General features: G+C 33.0%; 4 protein-coding genes across 7 annotated transcripts; 2 read left to right on the forward strand and 2 right to left on the reverse strand.

Annotated features, from left to right (window-relative positions):
- Nucleotides 1-678: 678 nt before the first annotated feature.
- Nucleotides 679-4,336, reverse strand: LOC125064108 (GTPase Era, mitochondrial). Its single transcript, XM_047670905.1, has 5 exons — nucleotides 4,043-4,336; nucleotides 3,836-3,960; nucleotides 2,522-2,696; nucleotides 1,946-2,137; nucleotides 679-1,113 (listed from the first exon to the last, which is right to left on the reverse strand). The coding sequence occupies exons 1-5, from the start codon at nucleotides 4,226-4,228 to the stop codon at nucleotides 733-735; spliced, it is 1,059 nt and encodes a 352-aa protein (XP_047526861.1). The 5' UTR covers nucleotides 4,229-4,336; the 3' UTR covers nucleotides 679-732.
- A 1,114-nt stretch (nucleotides 4,337-5,450) lies between these two features.
- On the forward strand, nucleotides 5,451-8,115 carry LOC125064120. The gene is made up of 6 exons (XM_047670926.1): nucleotides 5,451-5,613; nucleotides 5,706-5,954; nucleotides 6,030-6,328; nucleotides 6,488-7,045; nucleotides 7,190-7,546; nucleotides 7,875-8,115. Exons 2-6 carry the CDS (start codon nucleotides 5,708-5,710, stop codon nucleotides 8,019-8,021), a joined length of 1,608 nt encoding a protein of 535 aa, XP_047526882.1. The 5' UTR covers nucleotides 5,451-5,613; nucleotides 5,706-5,707; the 3' UTR covers nucleotides 8,022-8,115.
- Nucleotides 8,116-12,824: 4,709 nt separating this feature from the next.
- LOC125064212 (mpv17-like protein 2) lies at nucleotides 12,825-13,982 on the reverse strand. Of its 4 annotated transcripts, none has more exons than XM_047671153.1 (4): nucleotides 13,919-13,982; nucleotides 13,358-13,561; nucleotides 13,045-13,283; nucleotides 12,825-12,968 (listed from the first exon to the last, which is right to left on the reverse strand). In XM_047671153.1, exons 2-4 carry the CDS (start codon nucleotides 13,521-13,523, stop codon nucleotides 12,825-12,827), a joined length of 549 nt encoding a protein of 182 aa, XP_047527109.1. In that variant the 5' UTR covers nucleotides 13,524-13,561; nucleotides 13,919-13,982. The 4 variants fall into 4 exon arrangements, with proteins under 4 accessions (XP_047527109.1, XP_047527108.1, XP_047527107.1 ...); XM_047671152.1 differs by having other exon boundaries at nucleotides 13,810-13,976; XM_047671151.1 differs by having other exon boundaries at nucleotides 13,801-13,975.
- Nucleotides 13,983-14,624: 642 nt separating this feature from the next.
- Nucleotides 14,625-26,049, forward strand: LOC125064429. Its single transcript, XM_047671433.1, has 18 exons — nucleotides 14,625-15,200; nucleotides 15,275-15,397; nucleotides 15,645-15,822; nucleotides 15,937-16,091; nucleotides 16,183-16,338; nucleotides 16,872-17,092; nucleotides 17,635-17,806; nucleotides 18,148-18,317; nucleotides 18,400-18,682; nucleotides 18,762-18,845; nucleotides 19,459-19,749; nucleotides 20,097-20,293; nucleotides 20,619-20,703; nucleotides 20,782-20,964; nucleotides 21,660-21,845; nucleotides 22,439-22,523; nucleotides 22,629-22,825; nucleotides 23,376-26,049. Exons 1-18 carry the CDS (start codon nucleotides 14,763-14,765, stop codon nucleotides 24,288-24,290), a joined length of 4,119 nt encoding a protein of 1,372 aa, XP_047527389.1. The 5' UTR covers nucleotides 14,625-14,762; the 3' UTR covers nucleotides 24,291-26,049.
- The last annotated feature ends 46 nt before the right edge of the window (nucleotides 26,050-26,095 follow it).

Raw genomic sequence — 26,095 nt, forward strand, 5'->3', positions numbered from 1 at the left:
AGGATTTACTTAGCTTTTTATTCAAGTTTAATGATTATACAGCAATTGTAACTTATATAAGGTAATGAATATTCCACATTTTTTTTTACCTACAAATTATGTATATTTTATTTTTTGTCGTTGTTTATGTTTAATTTTTTTTTGTCGTAATAAACCAATGACGATTGACGTCATTCATTTTTCTTTTTTTATGATATCGATAGGCGAACGAGCAAATGGGCCACCTCATGGTAAGTGGTCACCACCGCCCATAGACAATGGCGCTGTAAGAAATATTAACCATTCTTTACACTCACTCACCTTTCGAACCGGAACACAACACAACAACGAGTATTGCTGTTTGGCGGTAGAAATTCTGATGAGTGGGTGGTAACTACCCAGACGGGCTTGCACAAAGCCCTACCACCATAAATGGTTATGAATAAATGCCGAAGGGACAATCAAAAGAAACACCTATTGATATGAGCAAATCGCTTCCTTCCTTACCACTAATTAAGTAGCAATAGCAATGACTAGATGGAAATCGCAAAAGCTGGTAAATATTTTTCACAGTTACGTAAACCGTCTCAATATTTGTTTATTGTTTTATATTCACGGTTTTGTGCTTGTAAATTTGGTTGAATTAATTATAATTTATCTCAATTAAAATTGTTAATTAAAAAAAAATATATATTTTCTTGTATATTCTTTACTAATCACAAAAATAACAAATATGATGACATTAACAGGTTATTAAATAGTTTGTTCTGATGTGGCTTTATTTTTTACTCTTAATTGGATATCTATGACGACGGGCTTTTTAAACATGTCCACTAAATCATTTCTAACGTGGGATTTGATTTGTTGCAGCCGGCCTCCCCCAGCCCCACTAATTAACCTGACTAATCTTTCTGTGGGACATTCAACTGAAACGGAACACATAATTTTATCTTCTTCTGCAACATCGTCAAAATATTCCAACTTCGTGGTTAAGGTATAAGGAATTTCTTGGGTAAGAAAGTCCATGAATTTCGCTCTCACAGCTTCTTCTATTAATATTTCCGGCGTCTGATCGGTCCATTCTGATGGATCGTAATGCAGGTAACGTAGTTTAGCATTATTAATTAGATATTGCTAGAAGAAATAAAACTTTATAAATTAAATATGAAGTTTTTGATAACCCATATATTTAAGTCGAATGAAAGGAGCGGAGACTTAAAAACGCCCAAACTAAATTGGTAATTGGTAGAGCCGAGATGGCCCAGTGGTTAGAACACGTGCATCTTAACCGATGATTTCGGGTTCAAACCCTGCCTGGGTATGAACCCGAAATTCAGCACCACTGAATTTTCATGTGCTTAATTTGTGTTTATAATTATTCATGTCGTGCTCGGCGGCGAAGGAAAACATCGTGAGGAAATCTGCATGTGTTTAATTTCAACGAAATTCTGCCACATGTGTATTCCACCAACACGCATTGGAGCAGCATGGTGGAATATGCTCCATACCTTCTCCTCGAAGGTAGAGGAGGTCTTAGCCCAGCAGTGGGAAATTTACAGGCTGTTAATGTAAATTGGTAAACAGTATATTGCATTTACACAGCAATTCATGCAGTACCCATAAGACATAAAAATGAGATAATATATTTTTTTTTTTCTATCAATACATGAGCAGTAAACAATAATTATTGTTATTTACTAGCATCTTTCAAATTTTTTTAAATACCTAATTACTTGGTAGTAATTACCAACTCTACTGCTAAACAGCACTTTTTAGTATTTTTGTATAGTCAAGTTTCAATAACAACAACATTGACATAACATTTTAATTCCCAAAATCAGTGATACTTGGCAATCTAAAGGATAGTTAACATTCTTTAGTGCTAATGTCTATAAGCCATGGTGACCACTTACCATCAGGTGGACCATTTTTCAGTGTACCTTCCCATTGAGAATAAAAAAAATACCTTTATATCTAATACACCATCTCCATTAAGAGCAGATACCAAGAAGACATCAGAGAAGTGACTGTGACCTTGTGCCTTTTCTTGGGTCTTCCTATTTTTATTTGCATTAGGTATTTTACTACCAGCAATGATACCATTTGTGAGGTTGCTTATGACAGTTAATAATTGTTTCTTAGACTTTAACATATCCACCTAAAAACAGTATATAATAACAGTAATATTAGGAAGTAAATAAACATATTTAATGAAAGACAAAAATTAAAAGAAATTACTAAGACTTGTAGTTTAAAATCTTACAGATGGATTTGAACATTATAAGTAGCTATTGTTATACATTCTTGCAAAATGCAGCCAAATCTCACGAGAAGGGATGTTCCTTTAAACATCTGTACTAATAGTAATTTCAACTATTTATTGTGTTTTTCTTTAAAGATATTATGAATAGAAGCCATTTTTTCTGCACCTAGTTGTGTGAGAGCAAAAAGTTGAGAGTGGCCCTGTGGTTTAGACCACACTTAAAAAAATCAGTCAGGACAATATCATTATTATATACATATCATCACTTGTTGCCAGTACCTTGTTTATAATTAAAAAACTAGGTATATCTTTGACCATTTCCAGCATATTAACAACATCATTATGTAATCTATCTTTTGTCCATTTATTTGAAACATCATGTACAACTCCTATTACATCTGCACATCTTAAGCTCTTTTGACATGCGGCAAGCATAGATTCCGGTAATTTATATCTGAAAATAGAAGACCAAAAAATTTTAATCCTCGAGAAAAAAATCTTGGAATAATTATATGTGACTCAAAGTCAAAGTCAAAGTCAAAAGTCAAAGTCAAAAATCTTTATTCAATATAGAAGTGTATACACTTGCTTATTGCTTGTCAGAAATCTACCACCGGTTCGGAATTTAGCACCTCAGACCTGAGAAGAACCGGCGAAAGAAACTCAGCAGGATATTTTATAACCATTCCGTGTACAATGAAAATTATATTTTAGTTATTTGAAACAGCCTGGAGGCGATCATTTCATTCCCAAGGTGTGCAATCAACTAAAAAGTCATTAGTGTTGTAATATCGTTTAGCACACAAACGCTCTTTAACGATTCTTTTAAATTTTATAATTGAATAATTTTGAATGTTTTCTGGGATCCTGTTGTAAAAACGTATACATTGCCCCAAAAAAGAGTTACTAACCCTGTGTAATCGGGTACTTGGAGTAACAAGTTTATTCTTGTTCCTAGTGTTAACAGAATGTACGTCACAATTTCTGGGAAAATCATTTATGTTTTTGCGTACATACATAACATTATCAAAAACAAATTGAGAAGCGACAGTCATTATTTTAATTTCTTTAAATTTACCTCTTAACGAATCTTTTGGGACCAGGTTATAAATTGCACGAATAGCCCTCTTCTGCAGTACAAAAATAGTATTAATGTCAGCTGCATTACCCCAGAGTAGGATGCCATACGACATTATACTATGGAAATAACTGAAGTACACAAGGCGAGCCATATCCATATCAGTCAAAAGTCTAATTTTTTTTACCGCATAGGCTGTAGAGCTGAGTCTATTCGCCAATCTATTTATATGGGGGCCCCATTGGAGCTTAGAGTCTATTGTCATACCAAGGAACTCTGTTGATTCTAAATTAATTGTAACTTAATATAATATTACTTTATACTGTAATTTAATATTACTTTATACTACTTTCACTGATTTGACTTTTAAATAATTTAAGGTAATAGTTGTAACAATATTCTACTGCAATAATCAATATTGTTGCAGGGTGAGTGATCCAGTAAAACTACAGATACAGGAAGGTAATATTTGAGTTGACTAAATGTTTAAAATGAAATACAAAAATAGTGTATACCTCTTTTGTTCTTTTTCAGTAACAATACCAGGAGTATCCAAAAATACAATTTGAGTATTATTTTCATAACAAAGAGCTCGGGTTAATTTGGTAGTTGTATGTACTTTATTGGATGCAGCACATATCTGAAAAAAAGTTATTATATCAGTTATCTATGACTTTTGTATCAACATACGTTTAAAAAAATAAACTTTTCTTTTTACTCACTTTCCTCTCTAAGATCTTATTTATTAATGTACTCTTTCCTGCATTTGGCGCTCCAATTATTGCTACATTAACGACTTTACCTAGACTTTTTTTACATTCTTGCTGCGGTTGTGACGAATAAAATAAAGCTTGGAGAATAGAAGAGTTACACTTTAAACGTAAAGCAACACAAAAAAGCTTAGACATTTTGTAGTAAAATATGAAATTGTCTACATATCAAAAAATATGTATATTTTTTTTATAATTACCAAGTAAACATTTTATTATATTAAAATCCGCTTTTTAATATTTATCTGGACAATTTATAAAATATAATTAAATTTTGTCCTGCTATCCTAACCTCCAATAAAATTTTGTTTTGACAGTTCATTGAAGACAAAAGTCAAAACATGAAAATTTAGGCTTTTCCTTTTTATTGGTTCTTGTACTACAGTTCTAGCCCATGTGTAATAGTAGCATAAAAGTAGTCGTCTTATAAAAATAAAGAAAAAGTAGTCATAATTTATAATTATTAATAACACTTATTTCTATATTTATTACGATTTATTATGACGATTATTTTATGCATTTCGAGATAATTATATTGCTATTACTTGACATTAATAAATAAAAATAACAGCCACACAATAAAATAAGAAAATGGTTTGATATATATGATTAATAATTATCTAACTTATATTTATTTTTATTAAATCCATTTCGATAAATGTCGATTCCAAAGGAGACATTTAAATTAATAAAATGTGACTTAATTAATGTATCTAGTACATTTAATTAAGTCACAAATTAATTTTAATGGTAAGCTGCAATGAGGTCTCCATCTGGATAAGTTGGTCAGTAGGCTCAGCCCTTCAAAATTCGTGATCAAGAAAATTATATCGCTTTGAGATATGAATGCGTCTCTCTAGATCTATTTAATTTTTCTTTCACAGTATACCTGATAATCCTCGGATTTTTTTCTTTACAGTCGTGCTCTCTTTACAGAGTTGTGATGACCTCCAATGTAATATTTCTTCTTTTGATTTTACCAAGGGTATCTATATATATTTACATTTCCATCCATCGGGTAGAAGAATGCCTTCCTTCCACTTGGGTTGGTACCACCATATGCTCAATGAGGCCTCGACTAAATATAGCAACGTTGGCCATTCTTAATGTAGACTCGCCATCTCGACTGTACATATTATGGAGCTTGAGTGCAGGTAGTAGGTAGTAGTAGCAAACTGCGGTCAAATTAGGAAACAGTTTGCTTTATACAATTATATATTTACCTATTTAACTGCTATTGTAATAGAATATGTAAAATACCGAGTATTAATCTGTAATGATCAATTTATTTACATTTTTGATGATGGCAATATCGGTCGAATAGTCCCAGAATTAGTTATTAGATAGGTACTTCTGAAGTTCTGATTCTGTAGCATATAACTTGTCTACTACTTTTGTAATTTTTGTACTTAATAACAACTTATGTTTCTAAGTATTGTTATTTTTCAGTTTTTATATTTTTTGCCACTGATTATTAAGCCATATCCGACTAGATTTAAATTTATCGGAATGCATTTGCTCAGGTACTTTATTTCTATTCTTTCTTTATAATATTTTGATTTTTCGTGCACAGCTATCTGAAATATAAAGTAATGAGATTTAATTTTATTTTTAGAAATGTCAGAGATAAAGTATAAAAATCAAATTCTAGCAGCGATCGATCACTTGCGTTCAAGAAAATCAAGACCAGATATAAACAGAATTTGTAAGTTTATGTTAAAGTGTTATAAAGTAACACCGAAAGACACCAAGGCGGACTTGAAACGTTGTTTAAAAGAAAAAAGTATATACAAAGTCGATTATAAAGATAATGTAAGCTACAGAAACGCAGCTAAGTGGCGGAAAAAGTCAACCCAAAATAACAGTATGTGTATAATTGTTTTTATTTATTTATCTGTAAAAAATACTGAAGTTATAATAATACCTTCATCAATTTTAGAAATGAGTGCGACTGTTGCTACTAGTGAAAGACGTATAATAACATCAGCTATTGCAACTTTAATTTATCAAGATCAAAGTTATTTAGAAAATGGTATTGCCTTTGATGACTTAGTAAGGGTTGCAGCTTCACAAGAATCTAAATACTCGAAGAAACAATTGGAAACTATTATTAATAAGGAGCTCTCATCTGGGAGTCTGGTGAAGTTACCAAATGGAACTTTAGCTCTAGGACCAGCAGATCATGATGGAGACAGCTCAGACAGTTTTAAATTTGAATATAATGACTCAAACACTAAGGTACATTCTTACATAATTATTTTTTTCAGCTAATTTTTTTTTATCACTTTTAGTTGCCCCATTCAAAATTATCTATGTAAATGTGATGAAATTCAGTCAAAATCAAATTTCATAAAAGAACTATTATGTACACTTTTAAGATTAAGGATTACATTTTAGATGACATCTTCAGCTAATTCTTCATGTCGGTCTTCTCCACAACGCACAAGAGGAAGACCGAAAAAGCGTGGTGGTGGGACATCGAGCAATAGCATGCACAGTAATAGTCAAAATGCAGGTGTAAGGGTTGGAGAGAGACGTAAAATGGCTAAAAAAGTTTTTGATCCTTCTGACAATAATGTTCCTAGTAAACGTAAAAGAGGTCGACCAATAGGATCTCTAAATAAAAGTACTATTAAGAAAAGGTTAATGATTGCGGGAAAAGATAAAGAAGACACTCCACTGTCTGAGAGCCAACAGTCATTGGATGGAAGTGGAGATGAAATGGAGCATGATGAACCAATTCCTAATGAAACTTCTGGAGGAGTATGTTCAGTTTGTTTAGTACAAAAACCTCGTGGTTCTAATGACAGACTAGTTGAATGTCGTGATTGCAACAACAAAGCACATTTAAGCTGTCTTCAATCTGGTTCTGGTATTTTAAAACCAAGGCCTGATAATACATGGCAGTGTCCTCATTGTAAGACATGTGTAGTTTGTTGTGAAACTAATGATGCAGTAAGTTGAAAATCTTTTTAATTTAAATTATATAGTCTATTTAAAAAGTGTTCCAAACTATAATATTAAACTCTGGACTATTTTATACTCACAAAATACTCACAATTTAATAAAGCTTAATATTTATTTAAATTTTTATTTCAGGGTATATTAACTGTATGCAGCATTTGTTCAGATGCCTATCATGCTCTTTGTCATTCACCACGAATACCTGAAAGGCTAAAAGCATGGGACCAATGGGAATGCAATAACTGCTTAGAATCTCGTCCCACTGTTGTAGGATCACCTACCACTCATCCAAATAATATAGATTATAGCACAAAAACAGCTACATTAGATCCATTTTTAAAACCACATGAATTAGATAGAGTGCAAACAAAATTGTCTGAAAATGTACCAATAGACATAAGCATACCAGACATAAGTAATTGGAATGTGGACAATGTGTATGACTATTTTTTAGAACACTTTCCTGAAGCTGCACCAATATTGCGAGAACAGGTCAGTATTATTCTTAAATTAAACCGTTTTATACAGAAAGGTACCAATGCAGAGAAGCATAATTATAGCTTTTTTTTTTAAATGTTTTAAATGAGACAAATAAGGTAATGAAATAAAAAATGTTATGTAATGTATTTAAAAATTCATTACATTATTAATATTAATTTAAAATAATTTTACAAGGCTCCTGTCATTATAGAGTCACTACCACTTTTATATCTTAAAAATAATTGTGCATGTGTGGGTTGGTTACATTTCTGCACAACACGGTCCAATTATAAGTCAGTATGCTATATAAGAATAGAATTATTTAAAAAAATCTTTGCAGGAATTTGATGGCCAGGCCTTAAGTATGGCGTGCAGAGCAGATATTGTGAGAGGCTTAGGTTTACCCCTGGGTCCAGCTTTGGCGTTATATCGCATCATAGTGAAATTACAGACAAGAAAAGATGACTGGAGAATGTGTTGGGGCTGAAATTAAATTGTATAAATTTAAAAATATGATGTATGTACGAATAAAAATAGCTTTTGCTATGGATGATACCATATTTTACTGTTTAAATTAATTAAAAAATACCAATTCATGAGTTTAATTTAATTATCCTCAAAAAATTATCTTTAAAAGGTGTAATGAATAGATGTGGATGCATATATGCACCGAATCGTGCTACAGAACGTTAACGCATTTCTTACAAATTTATTTAATTTAACGAATGAGCGCATGATGTGCTAGAGTTTGCCGCCATAACTCTGAATTAAGATGGTAGAACCCATTTTCCCGCGGGGGGGGGGGGCGCGAGATCTCAGATGTACACATTATATTACTCGACTACTACATGGCTCGGCCGTTTTTTTTAAATTGTTGATAGTTATTCCAACCACAAGAGGAAAAACAAAAATAAACGATATTTCCCATCGAATTGAGACGATATCATTGATTTAGAGCTTAAATAATGTATAACATTCATTATAGATTTCCTAAAAATGGCGTTTGGAATGAAGTAATGTATGTTTGGAATGAAGTAATGTATGTTTGGAATGAAGTAATGTATGTTTGGAATGAAGTAATGTATGTTTGGAATGAAGTAATGTATGTTTGGAATGAAGTAATGTATGTTTGGAATGAAGTAATGTATGTTTGGAATGAAGTAATGTATGTTTGGAATGAAGTAATGTATGTTTGGAATGATGTAACGAAGCTGTTATCTACTTTGGAAATAAAATTAAAATGGGTATAAGTACTTAGATAAGTGGAATAGTGTTGTATTATCAACATACAACCTGTTTAATAAATATAAAAAACTACATCTTGCACAACTCCGGCGTTTCTAACCATTATAAATCTTAGGGAATACTGAGAAAACTTGTTTATTATCTTTATTCCTTAGATTGGAATATGTTTTAAGATGATTATTTCTTTTTTGTGCTTGAATCACGTGAACACTATTGAACGTATCGGTATAACACTAACCAATCGACGTGAATGCGATAATTTTCCTAATTTCGTTGATACGGGAAGTATTTATGAATATAAGTCTTTTTTCTTTAAATGCGAAGCGGGTTTCAATAATAGTGGGGAATGTAGCTGTGTCATAAGCGAAAAATACACTGAGTTTGTTGTCATACCAGGCAGCACAAGAAACGCTTTCCTTTAGGTATTTACTTCATAAATTTATGAAATGTAATTATTTTATTCCAGCGACCGTAACAAAACTAAAACTTTAATTGTTCGATATATATAATTGTTTGTTCATAGATTGCTTATTTATAAAAAAAAAAAAACACTTGGAGGTAGGACTTTGTGCAGGCCTATCTGGGAAAGTATCACCTACTCATCATATATCTTCCGCCCGACATTCATACATTTACTTATTTATTGTCAATTCGATTTGTATGTATAGTTAATTACTCGACCATGTACAACAACCATAAAATAATTACTTTAGAGTAAAAAAAAAAACAATTATTGTATATAATTGTGTTTTCCCCTCCCTATCCCTATCCCTATCCCTAGTTGAAGGGATAGAAATCAAGAGAAGTATTTATCGGGAATCGTGATTTTTATTTTTTCTATTAATTAATAAATGCGTTTTTAAAGGACAACAGAAATAAAAAACGATTCTAATACATGTGATATCATGAATGGCATGTGGAGATAAGTTTAAGACTACCTAGGTACTGGCAAGATCAACCAGGTAGTTTCTTACCTGACATAATTAAATTAAAAATATAGGAGGGGGTTTGGTAAGCCATATAAAAAGAGAAATACTTAATAAGAAGCACTAGTATATCCTTTGTTGCTATTTTGCAACAAGTGTAAAATATAATTAAACCATTATTGGATTTTAGATAAATATCAAAACGCGACAAATAGAAATTAATTTGCTAGGTAACAATAAAAAGAAACGGTTTCAATTGTTTTTTATTATGAACTGACGTGACTGAAGTAGGTATAACATATACAATGTATCGATTGAAGGATAAATTAACATTTACCGGCTTATTAACATATGTGACTGTTAGTGAAATAAATGAAATTAACCTTATTTATTGTGTGCTAAATATAGCATTCACAAACTTATTTGATACTGCAGTAATACATTTTTTTTTTCGCATTTAAAGTTCTCGTAAGGCTTCCTTATATAATACATAAAAAAAACTATGACTAACCTAAAACTAATTACTTCTACGGTTAAGAGCGCTTATTCCAAATGCCGTTCTCAGTTTCTGGCGTGTAGCTGTGTATAAGCACAAATACTATAGTAGGGCCAATAATAAGGCATCGTGATGTTATTACATTATTTATTCCGTATATATTTTTCATGGGTTTTATTTTCAATTGTTTAGAAAATAAAATGACATACGAATTAATGGTCGCAATGGTGCCTGTGACTTGATTTTTCGCCGTGTTTGGGGAATTGGCTGGAACAAATCTAGATTTTAGGCATATATTATAAATGCATAGCAAGCATTATTTACTACATTCAGGCAAGTTTTTCATCATCGAGTGAGAAAACATGTCTGATCCCGGAACAGTTTCTTTAGACGTTATTGCTACCTCGAATTATTGTCTATAGATTGTGATTTCTAAAAGCAAGTTGATACGATGGATTTTATAGTTTCTGCATGAGAACCATTTCATGCAGAGTCATATTTCATTTATTGATAAAATTTTACAAATGGAATGACAAAAATTTTGCTATGATTTAGAACTTGAATTATGTTTTATATGAGTAGTTAAAATTTTACTTTGTAATATATCTAAATATTTGGTAGGGTATAGGATTTGATCTAAACTCAACAAGAGTTCGTCTACGTTTTGCGATAGATTGGAATTTGAAATCATCATATTCCTCTAGGGTTGATACATGAAGTTATTTTTTGAGTTTGAATGAATTTAAATATTCTTTATATTACGGCTTCTTGGATTTGGAGAACTACCTATAAACGATGATCTCATTTACCCCATGTAACCCTCAATTCCGTAATACTTCATAAACTTGCATAATTTTGTCTTTTAATGGCATTCTTCGTATTCGTATTATGTATCGTTTTTTCTCTCTAGTAGCAGCTTCAAAAACAGTTATTCGTCGTTTTCTTTGTTGCTAGAGTAGCTATCTTCTTTATTAGCACTAGTTAAGTCAGCCATCTCCTGGGTATTATTATAACTCTGAATCTGAAGACATATCAGGTCATGGCGTTGCGTAGTTGAGACCTCTTATTTTGACGAGATCCGGTGTTCGATTTGGCTGCGATATTTTTTTTTGATTTTCCATAATATATAGTCCTAATCGCGATCTCTTGACTTTGATCGCTTTTTTTTCCCATAATCACCTTATTATATAAAAGGTTTTTATTCCTAACGACAAATTCGTACGACTTTAATAACATAAAAACATGTACCTAATGCAGAGACCCTGCATTACATGCCAGGAGCCAGACAAAAAAGATTTCAGGATACTATAGCTTTAAACGTGTGACAGAAATATCACCATGTCATGTACTGCTGCATTTAATATTGTAGTACTTGTCTTCGGATGCGACACAAATTTTTTCATTACCTACATTAATTCCTCCCGCCAACTTAAGAGATTATTTTGTTCTTTATAAAAAAACGTCAATTTGGTCAAGTTAATTTGGCTAAAAAAATGGTCCCTTAAGCTTTTTATTTAACTAATCATTAGACCTGAGAGATCATGGTAAAATTGTCTATCATAGAATAATCTATCTTGCGAGATCAAAGAGTCAACCATAATTATATTATGTTGGCGAGGGTTGTATTATTTTTTGTTGTTTCAACTGTTCTTTAACCGTTTTTCATTGATCTCAATCGAATCGAAATGTAATCATTGTCGTTTAGCCGAGTACTTATCTATTTTACAAACGCAACGATTCAGTGGTGGTTCGGTCAAGGTTGGATCGGAATCGTTACTAATCATTCCGCCTATCGGTAAAAACCGTATGAAAGTTCGGTAGTTTTTGAGTCAATCGCGTTTAGATAGCCAACTGTGGCGGAGGGGCCGTTGTTTCTTAATATCTAGCAAAAATGACGCTGAGGTTTTTAAGCACTTTATATTTTATGCGCTAGTTTGTGTGGTTAAATCTTGTAACCGAATTTTAAGAGAGTTCCATTTAACTGAGTAAAACTTTGCACAAGCCAAGATGGTTTTTAGTTTCACTATAATTAATATAACTCATATATCAACACACTCATTCAAACTTTATTTATTCATTAAAAAATAATCTTGGTTTTTAACATATTATTTTTAAAAACGATTCTAAAAATCTAGTTTACTATGGGTACTATTTTATCAATCGTAATAATGCGAAACACTCTCCACGCGAGTTCGACTCGCACTTGACCAGATGTTTTTAATAAAGTTGTTGATATTTTAACAATGGTTAATATTCTGAGAACAAATGTTCAAGTTAAGTATGTTGCACTTTTTATATATGTATGTATGTACGTACAGATATAATATATGTATGTATGCACAGAGATAACTACATATATATAAATATTACATTATACAAATTAATTAAAATTAACAATCCTCCTTTTTTATATAAGTAATTTATGTATTTTCCAATAACAAATTTAAGGAATAAATAGAATAGAAGTACATACCTAAATTATTTTATTAAAGCATTATTTTTTTATCACCTTATCTAAAAAAATACAAAATACCCTTATTGGGAAGAAAAAACTATTGAATTGTAATAAATATTATTTTACTCTTTAGTATTTACAAAAATATTAACTAACATTTGTTATAAATTATTTATAATGGTCCAAGTGTTTCATAAATGACAAAAATACATTATATATCATTGTTGCAACATTAATATAAAATACCCTGTAGTGTGTAGGTAAAAAATAAAAATTAACAAATTGCACTGGCGGCCAGAATAGACAATCTACCTGTAAAAAAATTATACTTTTTAATTTATTTAAATTTGTAATGATTATATTAGTTAAAAAATAAAATAACACTTACCGTGTACACATATTTAAATTTTTCTTTAATTTCTAAATTGCTTTGTTCAAAAGTTTTCTTTTCTAGATATCCCATTCCATAGAAAAAACATAAAATTGTTGATGGTGATGCAAGTAATTGATCAGTTAAAATCTTTTTAGCAACTGTTTTTAAATTAGCTTTGGGCAGAAATTTGTCTAAATAAATATAATAATAATGATGCATTGGACCCATTAATGTTCCTACCACGAACATTCTTCCTGAAAATAAAGATATAAGTACTGTAATATTAATCAATACATTAATATGCAATTGTATAGATCTACTAGTTCACCTGCTCGGGCCCAGTCATATCTTTTTGGTAAGATTTTTGATTGAAACTCAATTTCTTGCAGAATTAAATCACCCATAAGCATAAAACCACCTGATGAAACACTGTTTGTAAGTAGTAGATTTTTTTTAAATAAGAAATAGACACCACGATTAAAAGTTGACTTCATCTTTTACACCACAATGTTAACGATTTCAGAAGATTCATCTGAAAATTATGGAATAAAAGTAAAGAGAAATGACTCGTATTTTTTTTGGTTTTAAAGATGTTATTTATTTACTCATAATAGTATTTGTTAATATAAAACAATCACTACTATAATATATTCTTGAAGATTTTTTTTATTTGTTAGTCTTACATAATGAGCATCATAATTTATTGCTTATACATAAAAAATATATTGTTATGATCAGCGTAAATAATTAAGTGTTACAAAATAAACTAACAAATATTACACAATTAAGGCGCCAGTGCAACGAATTTTTAAAGAGATTTTTTTTTACATAATGCTACTTTTGAAAGTTGCGCCTACTTTCGCTCATAATCTCTGAAAGTTAACCTTACACCATCATTACGTTCCCTTTTTGCTGCTATGATAAAATTTGTTATGACTTATGACAAGCTTATCAATTCTGACACTTCCGTGATAATTGCCAAATTCACAAGAAAATTGTTGCTACTGAAAAAAATATGAGCAACCACAGAGTACATAATCACTACGTTTTAAATGGCGGTAGTCTGCCATGTACCAAAGCGAATCATATAAAAGTGTTGCTCACACACTTCCCAACTAACTGGTATTTCTAATTTGTTTTGTCTAGCAAAATGGTAAACTCCTCAGTACGGATTATTCATAACAAAGCGGCTTTTAAACAAATTAATTTCAAAAAAAAAGGTATGAATATCGATATAAAAATAACTTATTCAAGCAGTGCTGCCATTTTATTGTTGCAAGAACCAGCTGATCCTATGAACTGTTACCGATAAAAATAATAGTTTTAGTGTGATTGTTTTGTTTCTGACTTCTAGTAACTTTTAATGAGGTCGAACTTTTTCTTGTTAATTAATTGAGTTGAGTTAATTTGGAAAAAGTTTAGAGACATTTAGCAGATTATAAACTAGCGTAATTATAACACTGCTTACATTTCGTTTAAGGGCAGCACTGACTATTTCATAATACAGATGGTGTCTCTTAAATTCTGACACTGACAATGACACAGTAAAGACAATGACAATTATATACAAATTACAATTATACATATACTTTAAAAAGTGCATAATGCAGAATGCAGATGCGCAGTGTTTTCTGTAACTCAAAAATAAAAGCGACATGCGTATGAAAATCACCAGCGATAGCAACTAAATAAAAAACATTTTTGTTACCAAATTATAAAGATGTTTAATAAATATGTCTCAACAAAGTGAAAATCTAGATTTTTCTGGCATTTTTAAATTAGACGTTTTGGCACAGTTTGATATCGCAAAACACAGTTTCTACGAAGTTGGTTTAAAGAAATTTTTAGCACTATCAAGCGAAAAAGAGTTATTATTTTTATATATCAATTCACAGTTCGAGAGATTTGATCATGTGTACGATTGGGACTTTGTTGATAATCCCGTTTATTGTATGTGTTTTGAGCCAAGTGGTACATGGGTATTGATTGTCAGTGAGGAAAAAATTCTACTTGTTCCTTTTTTACCTCGGTTTATACCCCAAAATACATTTGATTGCAAATGGTCATTGTCAAGTGTGACTGTCTTACCACTTCTTGAAATTCCGGAACCTATATCTGTAGTGTGGTGGCTTACAAAAGAATCCGAGAATATAATAATAATAGCTTCAAAGGCAAGTAACTTTATAAGAATAAGTAGTGGTGTCATTCTGAAAATGGAATCCATAAAGATCACACTTTTTTTTAGTCAGGATCAGTCATTTTCTACTGTTTGGAATCACAACATGTTGTTGCAGAAACTAAGGTTCCAGGAGAAATAGTTGACTTGCAAATTTGTTTTGATGACTCACTTGATCTTCTTGCACTATTAGTAAGTGACTTCTTGTTTATTTATTTTTTATTTAACTTTATGTTTCATGGAATGGTATTTTAAAACACATACTAGTAAAATTCCTATTTTAAGGATTTACTAAAATTCTAATTATTCTAATGGGGACAACAGCGCAGAGCAGAATTGAACTCCAGGCAACTCTTATACCATTTGCATTTGAAATTGATATATAAAATTGTTAATAATTTGAAAAATATGATTCATAATATTATTTGATTCCTGATAGATTTCAGGAGGTCCTACTCAACAATGGAAGTTAGTTTTGGAGCACAGATCTTTTGGCTATAATTGGCTTCAACAAATGCAAATCCAAAATGATAAGGAGAAGAAAGATGGTTTTATGTCTTACATTAAACAATTATCTAAAGACAAAATTACATTTTTTACACAAAGTGGATCTAAAGGCAAGCCTTTTTGGTTATTGAAATGGATTTTATAAGTATTTGTAGTTTGATTTTAAAATAACTGTTGAACTATTTTAATAATTAAATAATTACAACTAAATTTTTCTTTTTCAGATGAAAACAAAACACAAACTGTGGAGTATGTACTGACTCCAATAGAGTACTTGCCAAAAAACCGAAAGAATTCGAACAGTTGGGCTTTGAGTGCACAATATGTAAATGGAAGACATTTTTTAACAGCATTTGAAATAAACGAAGGAATTATTACAGTTAGTTTTAAAAATCACTTTAAAGACTTAAATTGTTAAATTCAATTTGTTTAAATTGAAATGACTCAATGATTTTCTATTATATTTGCAGCTTGGAAGCCCAGCTGATGATACACCATCAAAAACTCTTAAACCCCATATTAAAAATGATGGCTTATATGTTCAAGGCCTATGCTCTCCGAGATTGATATATCTGTTAAGAAAAAATCAATTGGAAATACACAGTGCTCAGTTCTCACAGAGACAGGTAAGTTAGTTTTATTTTGACTTCTTAGTATTAACATTTTTTTTTTAAATGTATAAGTCAAGTTTACTCCGCCATCACTGTCTGGGGTTTTTTAAATTATATTATTTAAAATGATACAGCATAACATTTTCTGCAACTTTTTTAGGAAATATTATTGGATAATATAGTTCATAATTTATCCAAATCATTCAATCGATCAATCATTCAATCAATCATCAGCATTCATCCGAAATCTACTTTTTTATAAAATTTACTAAATAAATCACATTGTAAAATTACAATTGCTTTAAAAAAAAAATGTTATTATTTTATTTTGAGTATAAATTTTGATTCCTTTGATTCATTTTGAAAGTATGCAGAAGAAAAAAAAGTCATTGGTGGTAAAATGTATTGGATAGAAACCTTTAGCAATACACAATAGTACATGTATGTGTCCCTCATGTCCTATTTTATTGTATTTTAGTCTGTGTAGTACGGTGCGAATCAGGTATGTTGTGATATATTGTAGAAATCAACATCGTATTTGTGTTCAGGGTGAAGCACTACTCGGTCTAAAATGGGATTTCTCAGAGCTTTGGACTGCTGAATTGATTGGTAATGTTCAGCGAGCTTATTTGATGTCTGCGAAGGAGCCCACTGCGGTCTCTGCTGGGTGGAAGGAACCCACCTTCTTGTGCGACTTGCAGCTGCCACGGTTTGCATTAGAGCCATGTCTCATCGTGACTTCCTGTGGTGCCTATGTATTAAACACTGTGTGAGTTTTCTTAGAATTTACATTCCAATATCATTAATTTACTTGTTTAACATTGTTAGAAATATTTATTGAGGCAGTTATATTAATTTTATATATTTAATACATACATATTTCATTATTGTATCCGATTTCATAAAAAAAATGTAAGTAATCGATTTCAGAACGTTATCTGTATTGCTTTGAAATAAATACAGGATTTTTCCCGCGTAAAATTAAAAAATAATATGACTGCCAACGATTTAATGTAAATGGGAGATTTTCGTCAATTTAGATTTTATTTCAACCTCAGAATTATGGGTATGATAAAATTAAACAATTAAACGTTATTCCGTGTACTGGTGTATTTATTAAATATAATTTATATTTATGACTGTTCAATAAATTACTGATTATTTAACTAATTATATTAACCGTACTGCCACGTTATTCTAGATCTAGTAGCTCGATATAAGGCCGCAGATCCTGAGGTTATGGGTTAGAAACCCAGGTGGAGCCGATAAAAAGTTACTGGATTTTTCTATCGAAAAATTCTCCCGTGGCAGGTGCGAGCCGTGCGAGTGGCTGGTGGGGCTGATAATGCGCGGCGGCGCGGGCGCGGAGCTGTCGGCGGCGGCGCTGGACGCGCCCGTGCCCGTGCTGCTGCGCGCGGCCGCCGACATGCTGCTGTCGCGGGGCCGCGTGGCCGCCGCGCACTACCTCTACTCGCTCTCCAAGGTCACTGCGACACTACACTACCCGTACTGGGAACATACATTTGTTCAATTTATGACAACACAAATATTTCACTATTTCCATTCCTTGTATGTTATGTAGGCACAAAAGGGTTTCCAAACGTAAAAAATAACAAGAGCTTCTTCTCCAATTTATGCAAAAAAAAAAGAATTAATTTCAAGATGTATATATTTTTTCATGAAAAATTATCCGATATCGGTTGAGATTTTAGCGCTTGATTTTAATTGACATCCTGGCTTTTCTATTCACTTATCATATCAACGTGTCGTCTTTCCTACGGTTATAAGTGTTTTAAACGAATTATAAAAGTATTTTCTTTTCAGAGTCAACCGGATGGTTGGGTAGCTCGTTTGGGTGTATTTGGAAGACTTCATGAACTGTCGATGTACAAGCAAGGAGGTAACGTTGGTAGCCTTGGTAATGCCGCAATAACTTCTAAACTTCTTGCATTGCTTCTGAAAATTGGGACTAATAGCGAGGAAAATTTTGACATGTAAGTCCACCTGTATAAAATGTTCTCTTATTTTTCTTTCCTCGTTGGTTCTTCGTTAATTTTATTATTTCATTATTTGCAGGGATGTTAAGTTCACAAATCTCAGTACAATGGAACTCCAAGAGTTAACCTGCGTGGCTACAGCTATAGGATTGTGGGAATTGGTTCCCGTGTTCAGTATCCACAGAGGATATCCACATTTGCTCCTTAATGCTATAAAATCCAGGAGTGATATTTGCCGAGGTGCTATCGTGTGCCTGTTACAACATAAGTGTCTTGTGCCGATACTTTTAGAGGAAAACGGACAGTGGCTTTTCGACTTAATCGCTGAGAAATGCAATCAACTAGATACAATTATCCTAAAAGTATGTATATTACGAAATTTAATTATTCCATTTGTTTTATATTTTAATAGTTTAATAAAATTAATCATTACTGTTTCAGCGATTATGTTTATGGTTGAACCCATTACAAGATCAACTTCGTCCCGTCATGCGTGATTTAAAACAGGGGATTACATCAATTTACGTAAGATTTAATTTATTTCATTTTGTTTTATATTTAGTAGGCATATTTATGCCGTGGAGTCTTGTATTGTAGTCTTGATTGCACATGATCGAGAATTAAAAACCATCTTTACTCAAATGGGTTCTTTTGGATTCTCATTTAACATGCTCAATCAAGATTAAAACTTGAGCCGACAGAGAAACTAAGATAATTTTCTTACTTTAAACAATATACTCGTATACCGATTATCGTATAATATCCATACGTATATTTTTTATTCACAAATAATTTTTGTATATTCTACAAGGTAATAATAAAAAGTGTTGCATACGTTGTTATGTAACACTTTATTATTTAGATAAGTATTAACCGAACAAAATTTATTAAGATTAAACTTATAGAGAAGTTTAAAAATAATTTAAAATCAAAATATTCTTTATTCAACTAGGGTCATAAAAACAGATCTTGAATCTTCGTGTTACAGTGTTGAATTAAGGGCAAAATTACCACCGGTTCTGAAAGTGGATTTTACTAAGAGAACCGGCAAGAAACTCAGTAGCTACTCTTTTCCACCATTTTTGTTACAGAGCATATAATACATTGCTATATCTAAGGATTTAAGTTATTATTTTAGGCTACAAGAATGTTACAACTTATAGCGACATTTATGCATGTTGCGTGTGCGATAGAATCGCGGCAACCCTGTCTTGAAATACACACGGACATCACGCAAAAGCCCGAGACTTGGAAGAATCAGTTCGCTCCACGGAGATCGGTGTCCTGTGGTCTGGGACACTGGGCGGTCACCGACGAGGGGAATGCTACGATAATGGTTGCGAATACATCCGTCAACACAGAGTTAACCGGTATGGTCATTGACGTAGCTTGCGGACGACACCATACGCTTCTGTTAACGGAGAATGGGGTGAGTTGAAATATTCGTATTGCAGTAGTAAATAAAATCTTTTGCTAATTTAAACTGGTAGTTAACCTGGACTAATGATTATATTATCTCTCCATTGGGCACGGTCTCAGTGTCATACAAAGTAATTGCGTTTCGTAATTTTAGTTTTTGAGAGAAGAAAAATGTTTGTATTGAAATATTGGAAATAATTACATACATAGCTCGCTTTTTCTAAATTTGCGGTATATATGTCGACCCGAGTGCGATACGCAAGGCAGTATATGAGCCGGAAGGCCCCATTCCACTCGAGAGCAGGCGGCTCGCTCGTAGACGAGGCCGGTGCGGTCGGTGATGCGTGTGCGCGGCAGGTGTACGCGGCGGGGGACAACTCGTTCGGGCAGCTGGGCGTGGGCGCGCAGTGGGCGGGCGCGGCGGGCGACGGCGCCAGTGCGGGCGGCGCGGCGCTGCACGTGCCCTACCCCTGGACCGCGCCGCTCGTGGCGCTCGCCGCCGGCCACTACCACTCCGCCGCGGTCGACGTCGGCGGCCGCCTCTACACGTGGGGGTGAGGCGTTTGGAATTTGTTTCAGTTGACACTATGAAGCCTAAAAATCAACAGTGATTATCATAGACAGTGCGTGAGAAATGCGGAGGAATAACAGAACCCAATTGTACCATAATGTGGTTCCTCGGATTAATTTTTAGGATAATTCGATAGTAATGTATCTGTGATATCTTTTTTGTTTGAAATGAGTATGGTAAATATAAGGTATATTTACCATAATTTAGTTGGTGTTAGGGTTTTGGGCAAGTCCGTCTGGGTACCATCCACTCATGAAATATTATACCGCCAAACAGCAGTTTGACATTGCTAAATCATTAAATTGCAGGTGGGGCGTCCACGGTCAGCTTTGCCTAGGCAGCATAGACGATCAGTACACGCCTCAACTAGTGACCAAGTTTCAGGGCAGAAAGGTGAGTGTTCCTTGTGAGTGAGCATCGCACGCGAGCGTTCGAACAGTAAGACGTGACAGAGTGAGTGCGCGCCGGCAGGTGCTGAGCGTGGGCTGCGGCGCGTGTCACACGGTGGTGCTGATGAAGAACGGCGAGGTGTGGGCGTGCGGCGCCGGCGTGTTCGGGCAGCTGGGCGGCGGCGCGCGCGACAAGAGCGCCGTGCCGCTGCGCGTGCCGCTCGCAGACGCCGCCACCGCCATCGCCGTCGGGTACTTCCACAACGTGAGTGCTATTTCAGTAGAGACTTACTTTTCAGAGATATTCAGCACCAAATTTGATGATGGTGTAGTACAGCCGATTTCGGTCACGGCGGCTATCTCATAGGAAACTACGCGAGACATATTATAGGTCACAAGTGAGTGCACAAACGCTGGTGATTATTTATTCCGTCACTCTCACGGCACTAGAGTGTTTGGTGCTAGGTACAGGATTGTACACAATTCCATCTTCCAGGCTTGGGAACTGATTATATAACCCAATATCTTTATCGATCGGACCTGGGGCTTAAACCCAGAACCGTCAGGATCTGTGGACTTTTATCAAGTCAATAGACCAACGAGGCAGACAATGTTTATTATATTTAATATTATAATTTGACTATATGTAGATATCTAAACATATATTACGATAAAATTGTTAATGCGTCGCAATTATGTGACTCTCTCTTGTAGAGGCCCTAGGGTAGTTGCCCTATATCAATGTGAATATAGTCGAATCAGCATTTATCTAATTTTCTCTTTAAATGGATGAGGTCAAATAAATGACAATTTATTAACGCGTTGCTAGAATATTACAGGCCAGTTTGAAACAGTAAATGATATTAAGCAACTAGTGATAAATTAAGGACTTAATTATTCAATTGGATTTTTGATTATCTATAATTGACAAAGGACACATAAATGAATATAAATTTCTAGCTGGCCCTGACTTCGAAAGGGCAACTGTGGTGCTGGGGAGCGAGCCCGCAGCAGGTGCGCGCGACGCACGCGCGGCGCTCCGGCCGCCCGCCCGCGCCCACGCTCGACCCGCTTGCACTGGCGCCCGACCCGCACCTGTCGCCGCAGCTCGTGGACACGAAAAATGTGCAGGGGAAAATTGTGCAGGTGATTCATTAGCGAACTAAATCATAGGGATCACCCGTCGGTGGTTTTGGCCCGTCGCCAAGCGATCGGATATTTTCGACTCCTCGACTTGGTGTTCTTGTACATTTGGCTGATAATGTTGAGGCAACTTGACAACATAAAAGGTTTACACTTTTAATTAATCTTTGGTCCGTTTATATATTAAGTACTGTAGTCACTTGTGAGTCGACTCAGCTGTATGGCTGAGCATTGGAATCAGTGGATCATCGCGCTAAAAAACTCATTGACTTTGCGTCGCTGACTCAAGTACAATTCAAACATCAAGTGCATTTGTCGTTAGGTGTATTTTTTAATTAAACCTGTCTTTGTCATGCGAACGGCATGACACTCTTTTATACCATCGCTTTCAAATGACTCGTGGCGTGGCGCGTATTCTATATGCTCTGTTTCCATTTATTATTGGAACAATAAGTTTTTTCTTTTTATAAATGTAATGCTGTGTTTTTTTTAATTTATTTTACTTATTGAATATATATACCATATTTATTTATTGAATTTTAATTGAATATCATCATCTAGGTCCATAACTTGATGATGTTATTGGATTGTTACAGTTATCGGCTGGTTGGCATCATTCCTGTATTGTCAACAACTTTGGAACGGTTTACTCGTGGGGACTGAACTTCGATGGACAACTAGGTAAAAGCAATACATTACACATTTCACATTCAATAAATATTTACATTTAAATGAAATAATACAATAATTAATTGAACTTAAAATATTAAAAATAATTATCCATAGGAAGTGGAGATCGTAAACAAGTACAAATACCAACAGAGGTTAAAATTCGCTCAGAGACCCACACCGAAGCGAAGTCAAACAATTCACCTGCCAAAGAGATTGTAAATATGAAGGCCCTCGTAGCCTGTGGGGGGGACTTCACCATATTTATTGATGATGACGGACGGATTTATGCGACTGGAAACATGCACTTACAAGTAATTATTTCGTTAATTAATTAGTTGATTATGTATTTTTGTTTTAAATATAAATTGATAAGTTATAGACATATGGGCGATCTGATTGTATGCTACCACCGAAATTGCATCTGTAAGAAAACATTAACTATTCCTTTATCTGTCAATGTACCTACGACCATGTGAACTAAGAACACACCAAACAAACCGAACCACAGCTGTAAAACGTATACTAGTAGTAAAACTGAAATAATTAAAAATTAAGTTTAGATTTGAATTGATATTACATTTTATGTCATTCTTCTAACCATCATCATCATCCGCCTGTCCTTATCCCAATTTTACTTGGGTCGGCGCAGCATGTCTTCTTCTTCCATACTTCTCTGTCGGACGTCATCTCACAAGTAACATTATTTCTAAAAATATCGTCTTTCACACTATAACCATCCACATCCATTCTCAAAACCTTTCTCACAACATGGTCCTCATTCCTCCGTATAACATTCCATTCATTCATTTATCATTCTTCTGACCAAAAATATTAAACTTTTATAAATAACTTGTTTTTCAGGCTGTCAATGAAAAGGAGAAACCGAACAACCGAGTTATTATGATGAAGACGACGAAGCGAGTGATAAAGATACCGGCGAGTAGAACAAATAACAAGTTTGTGTTTCAAGAGGTCGATTTGATACATATAATGTTCCCGTTCGATATCGACGGTATCGACAGGAAGCCCATTGAACCAAGATTGAATCCTCTAAACTCTCTCGCTGATTTCAAGAAGAAATCCTGGGCCGATGACATCATTATGCTTCTCAAACCATGGATCAATGAGGAAAATTTAATTGGTAATCTAAACATGGCCGCTAAATTAGGGTATCACAGGAAAATGTACTCGGACTGCCTTAAATACTCACTCGATAACTTGAACCGAGGATATGAAAATGACCAATTCTACGTAACACACCAAGTCAGTTTAGAAGATTCTAATAATGTTCGAACGAAGGATGAGTCAAAAATCGCGATCACTAATATTATGTCGAAACGTATTAAAGATATATCCATGACGATTTTGAACGAAGAACCGTATCCGATAATGGATCCCAGCGTCTTTCAAGCTATTCCATGTTGCTGCGACGAGTTAAAATATACAACGAAACAAATCATATCTAAATCCGTCACAAATATAACAGATATAAACTTATCGGTGCAGGCCGCTCAAATAATAGACAAATGCATTAGTATTTTCCCCATCGACAGCAAACTTTGGGAAACCTCCTTCCGATTCGCAAAAGATTATTATTTGAACAATGATCTGGATGTTATAGAATTGGAAGCGGTTTTGCGCAAATATATGGAGACCAACGCAAATACAATGGCGGCGGCTATAATGTATTCGAATGATTGCGCCCAATATAGTGAGATATTGTCTCCAAAATTTTACCTAAATATGTGCAATGAAATTTTAGACACTTGGGGTTGAAGATCATTAAAAATGAGACGGAATTTTGGTATCTCATTGGGACATACGAAGTCCTTTGATTAAATTTGAGACGAGATTTAATTTCAATCATATGGTCGGAAATCGCTTAATATCCGACGAATCCATGTGTATCAAGGATATAGGTCGAAAATCATATTAAAAAAATAATAATAACAGCAAAATTTAAGAAGACGATATTTAATGATGACGTACTAATCCATATAGGTATCTATTAAACGAGTTTTTCATATTAAGCTAAGTAGCATATTTTACAATTTTTAATAGCTATGTGTAAGTAGTTTCTTTATAATGACAATTTATTAATTCAATGACTGTCACCTAAGCACATTTTTAATATTTTTGTTATTTATTTTAAATACTGTATTAAGACGTCACATCAAATAACTTTATACTATTAACAAGTATCATTTTCTCCCATATCAAAGTGGATTATATATCAGAATAAGAATGCATGCTAAACTTAAATTAAATATTTAAATGAGTTGATAAGATTGTTATAGAAGAAAATGTTATTCTTAGACATTATGTTTTAATAAGATTATTGTGTTAAAGTGTTGCCATTTAATAGTTAATTTGTGTAGTTTTTAATTATTCATTGGCCTAACTTCAGATTATAATAGATGAATAGGTTATTTTATTAGTTATAGACTGTTAAGTTTCGATTGCAAAAGATAAGTTAGAAAAAAAAATTTCAATCTATTTATATATTATATAGTATTCCCATAATTTATTGAGTGAAATTTTTACTACGCTTTATAAAATATTACAATAAGCGTGCATAAAAAGTAACGAGATAAACATACTTAACATACGCATATCGATTTAATACGTGAAGTTTTCGAATAGGGGAAAAATGGTTAAGAATTATTTAATTTAGTCTGAATTGGCTTAATTTAGGATAATTTTAGTTATAGATTTTCATAGTTTTTACTTATATTTTATATATACCGTTTTTATTGAAGTTTGTTTCTCTAGTCAGTAGATATAATATGTTTTAATGCCCTAATTCCATGTTTCATATGCTATTTTACCGTCCACATACTTATTCAAAGTTTTATAGAATATTTTTGTAATGTTTATTTTTGCTAAATGAAATGTTATAATTGATCAATATTTGTTATTTTAATCGTGTCTTATTAACATATTCCGTCTATTCATTGCTTGCTGATATATATTGTGATATGTATGATAATTTGCAATAATTAGTAATTAATAAGATTTCATACACATACGTATATTTTACAATTAAAATGCTATTTTAAGGTGCTTGGAAATATTACAGCTTATTTAAATTAATTTAAAGATTTATATACGACCGCTAATAAATAAATATATTTGCATATTATAATCGACATCATGGTCGTGTAGTTGAATGAATATATTTCAATGTAGAAAACAATTATACAGTTGGTTTTATAGCTTTGGCGTTTCGCAGTTGCTGTTGTTCAATAGCATCGTAGTAGCTTGCTTTTATATCAACAAAATAGACAAAAGATTCAGTGCACTCTTTTATTTACTGAAATACTTGTAGATTAAAAATATTATCACTTTTTATTTTTTTAAATATGTGTTTATGGTAAGTTCAATCCGACAAATTTGATAAGTTTTTTGGTATTTGTAAGGAATTGTATAACAAAGGAATTTAAACGCAGCTATACATCTAGCGAATTATTGTTGAAAGTCTAAAAATTGTTTTTTTTTGACTTGTACCTTATATTAATATACCTAGATGTTGGTAAAGAAAATAATAACAATTTTCACATTTTTAATATGTTACCTGTAGT

This window comes from Vanessa atalanta, chromosome 5 (assembly GCF_905147765.1).
Source record: "Vanessa atalanta chromosome 5, ilVanAtal1.2, whole genome shotgun sequence".
In the NCBI taxonomy this organism is placed as follows: Eukaryota; Metazoa; Arthropoda; class Insecta; order Lepidoptera; family Nymphalidae; genus Vanessa; species Vanessa atalanta.

Excerpts from the sequence above, each read along its gene's own strand:
- LOC125064108 (XM_047670905.1), bottom strand. The coding sequence starts at position 4,228 with ATGTCTAAGCTTTTTTGTGTTGCTTTACGTTTAAAGTGTAACTCTTCT. Across the intron at positions 3,961-4,042 it reads ATAAGATCTTAGAGAGGAAA|ATATGTGCTGCATCCAATAA; the intron begins GTGAGTAAAAAG and ends ACTTTTTTTCAG. Across the intron at positions 2,138-2,521 it reads GTTTTTTAATTATAAACAAG|GTGGATATGTTAAAGTCTAA; the intron begins GTACTGGCAACA and ends TACTGTTTTTAG.
- LOC125064120 (XM_047670926.1), top strand. The coding sequence starts at position 5,708 with ATGTCAGAGATAAAGTATAAAAATCAAATTCTAGCAGCGATCGATCAC. Across the intron at positions 5,955-6,029 it reads AAAGTCAACCCAAAATAACA|AAATGAGTGCGACTGTTGCT; the intron begins GTATGTGTATAA and ends CATCAATTTTAG. Across the intron at positions 6,329-6,487 it reads ATAATGACTCAAACACTAAG|ATGACATCTTCAGCTAATTC; the intron begins GTACATTCTTAC and ends ATTACATTTTAG.
- LOC125064212 (XM_047671153.1), bottom strand. The coding sequence starts at position 13,523 with ATGAAGTCAACTTTTAATCGTGGTGTCTATTTCTTATTTAAAAAAAAT. Across the intron at positions 13,284-13,357 it reads ATATGACTGGGCCCGAGCAG|GAAGAATGTTCGTGGTAGGA; the intron begins GTGAACTAGTAG and ends CTTTATTTTCAG. Across the intron at positions 12,969-13,044 it reads AATTTAAATATGTGTACACG|GTAGATTGTCTATTCTGGCC; the intron begins GTAAGTGTTATT and ends ATTTTTTTACAG.
- LOC125064429 (XM_047671433.1), top strand. The coding sequence starts at position 14,763 with ATGTCTCAACAAAGTGAAAATCTAGATTTTTCTGGCATTTTTAAATTA. Across the intron at positions 18,683-18,761 it reads TAGATACAATTATCCTAAAA|CGATTATGTTTATGGTTGAA; the intron begins GTATGTATATTA and ends TTACTGTTTCAG. Across the intron at positions 22,826-23,375 it reads CTGGAAACATGCACTTACAA|GCTGTCAATGAAAAGGAGAA; the intron begins GTAATTATTTCG and ends CTTGTTTTTCAG.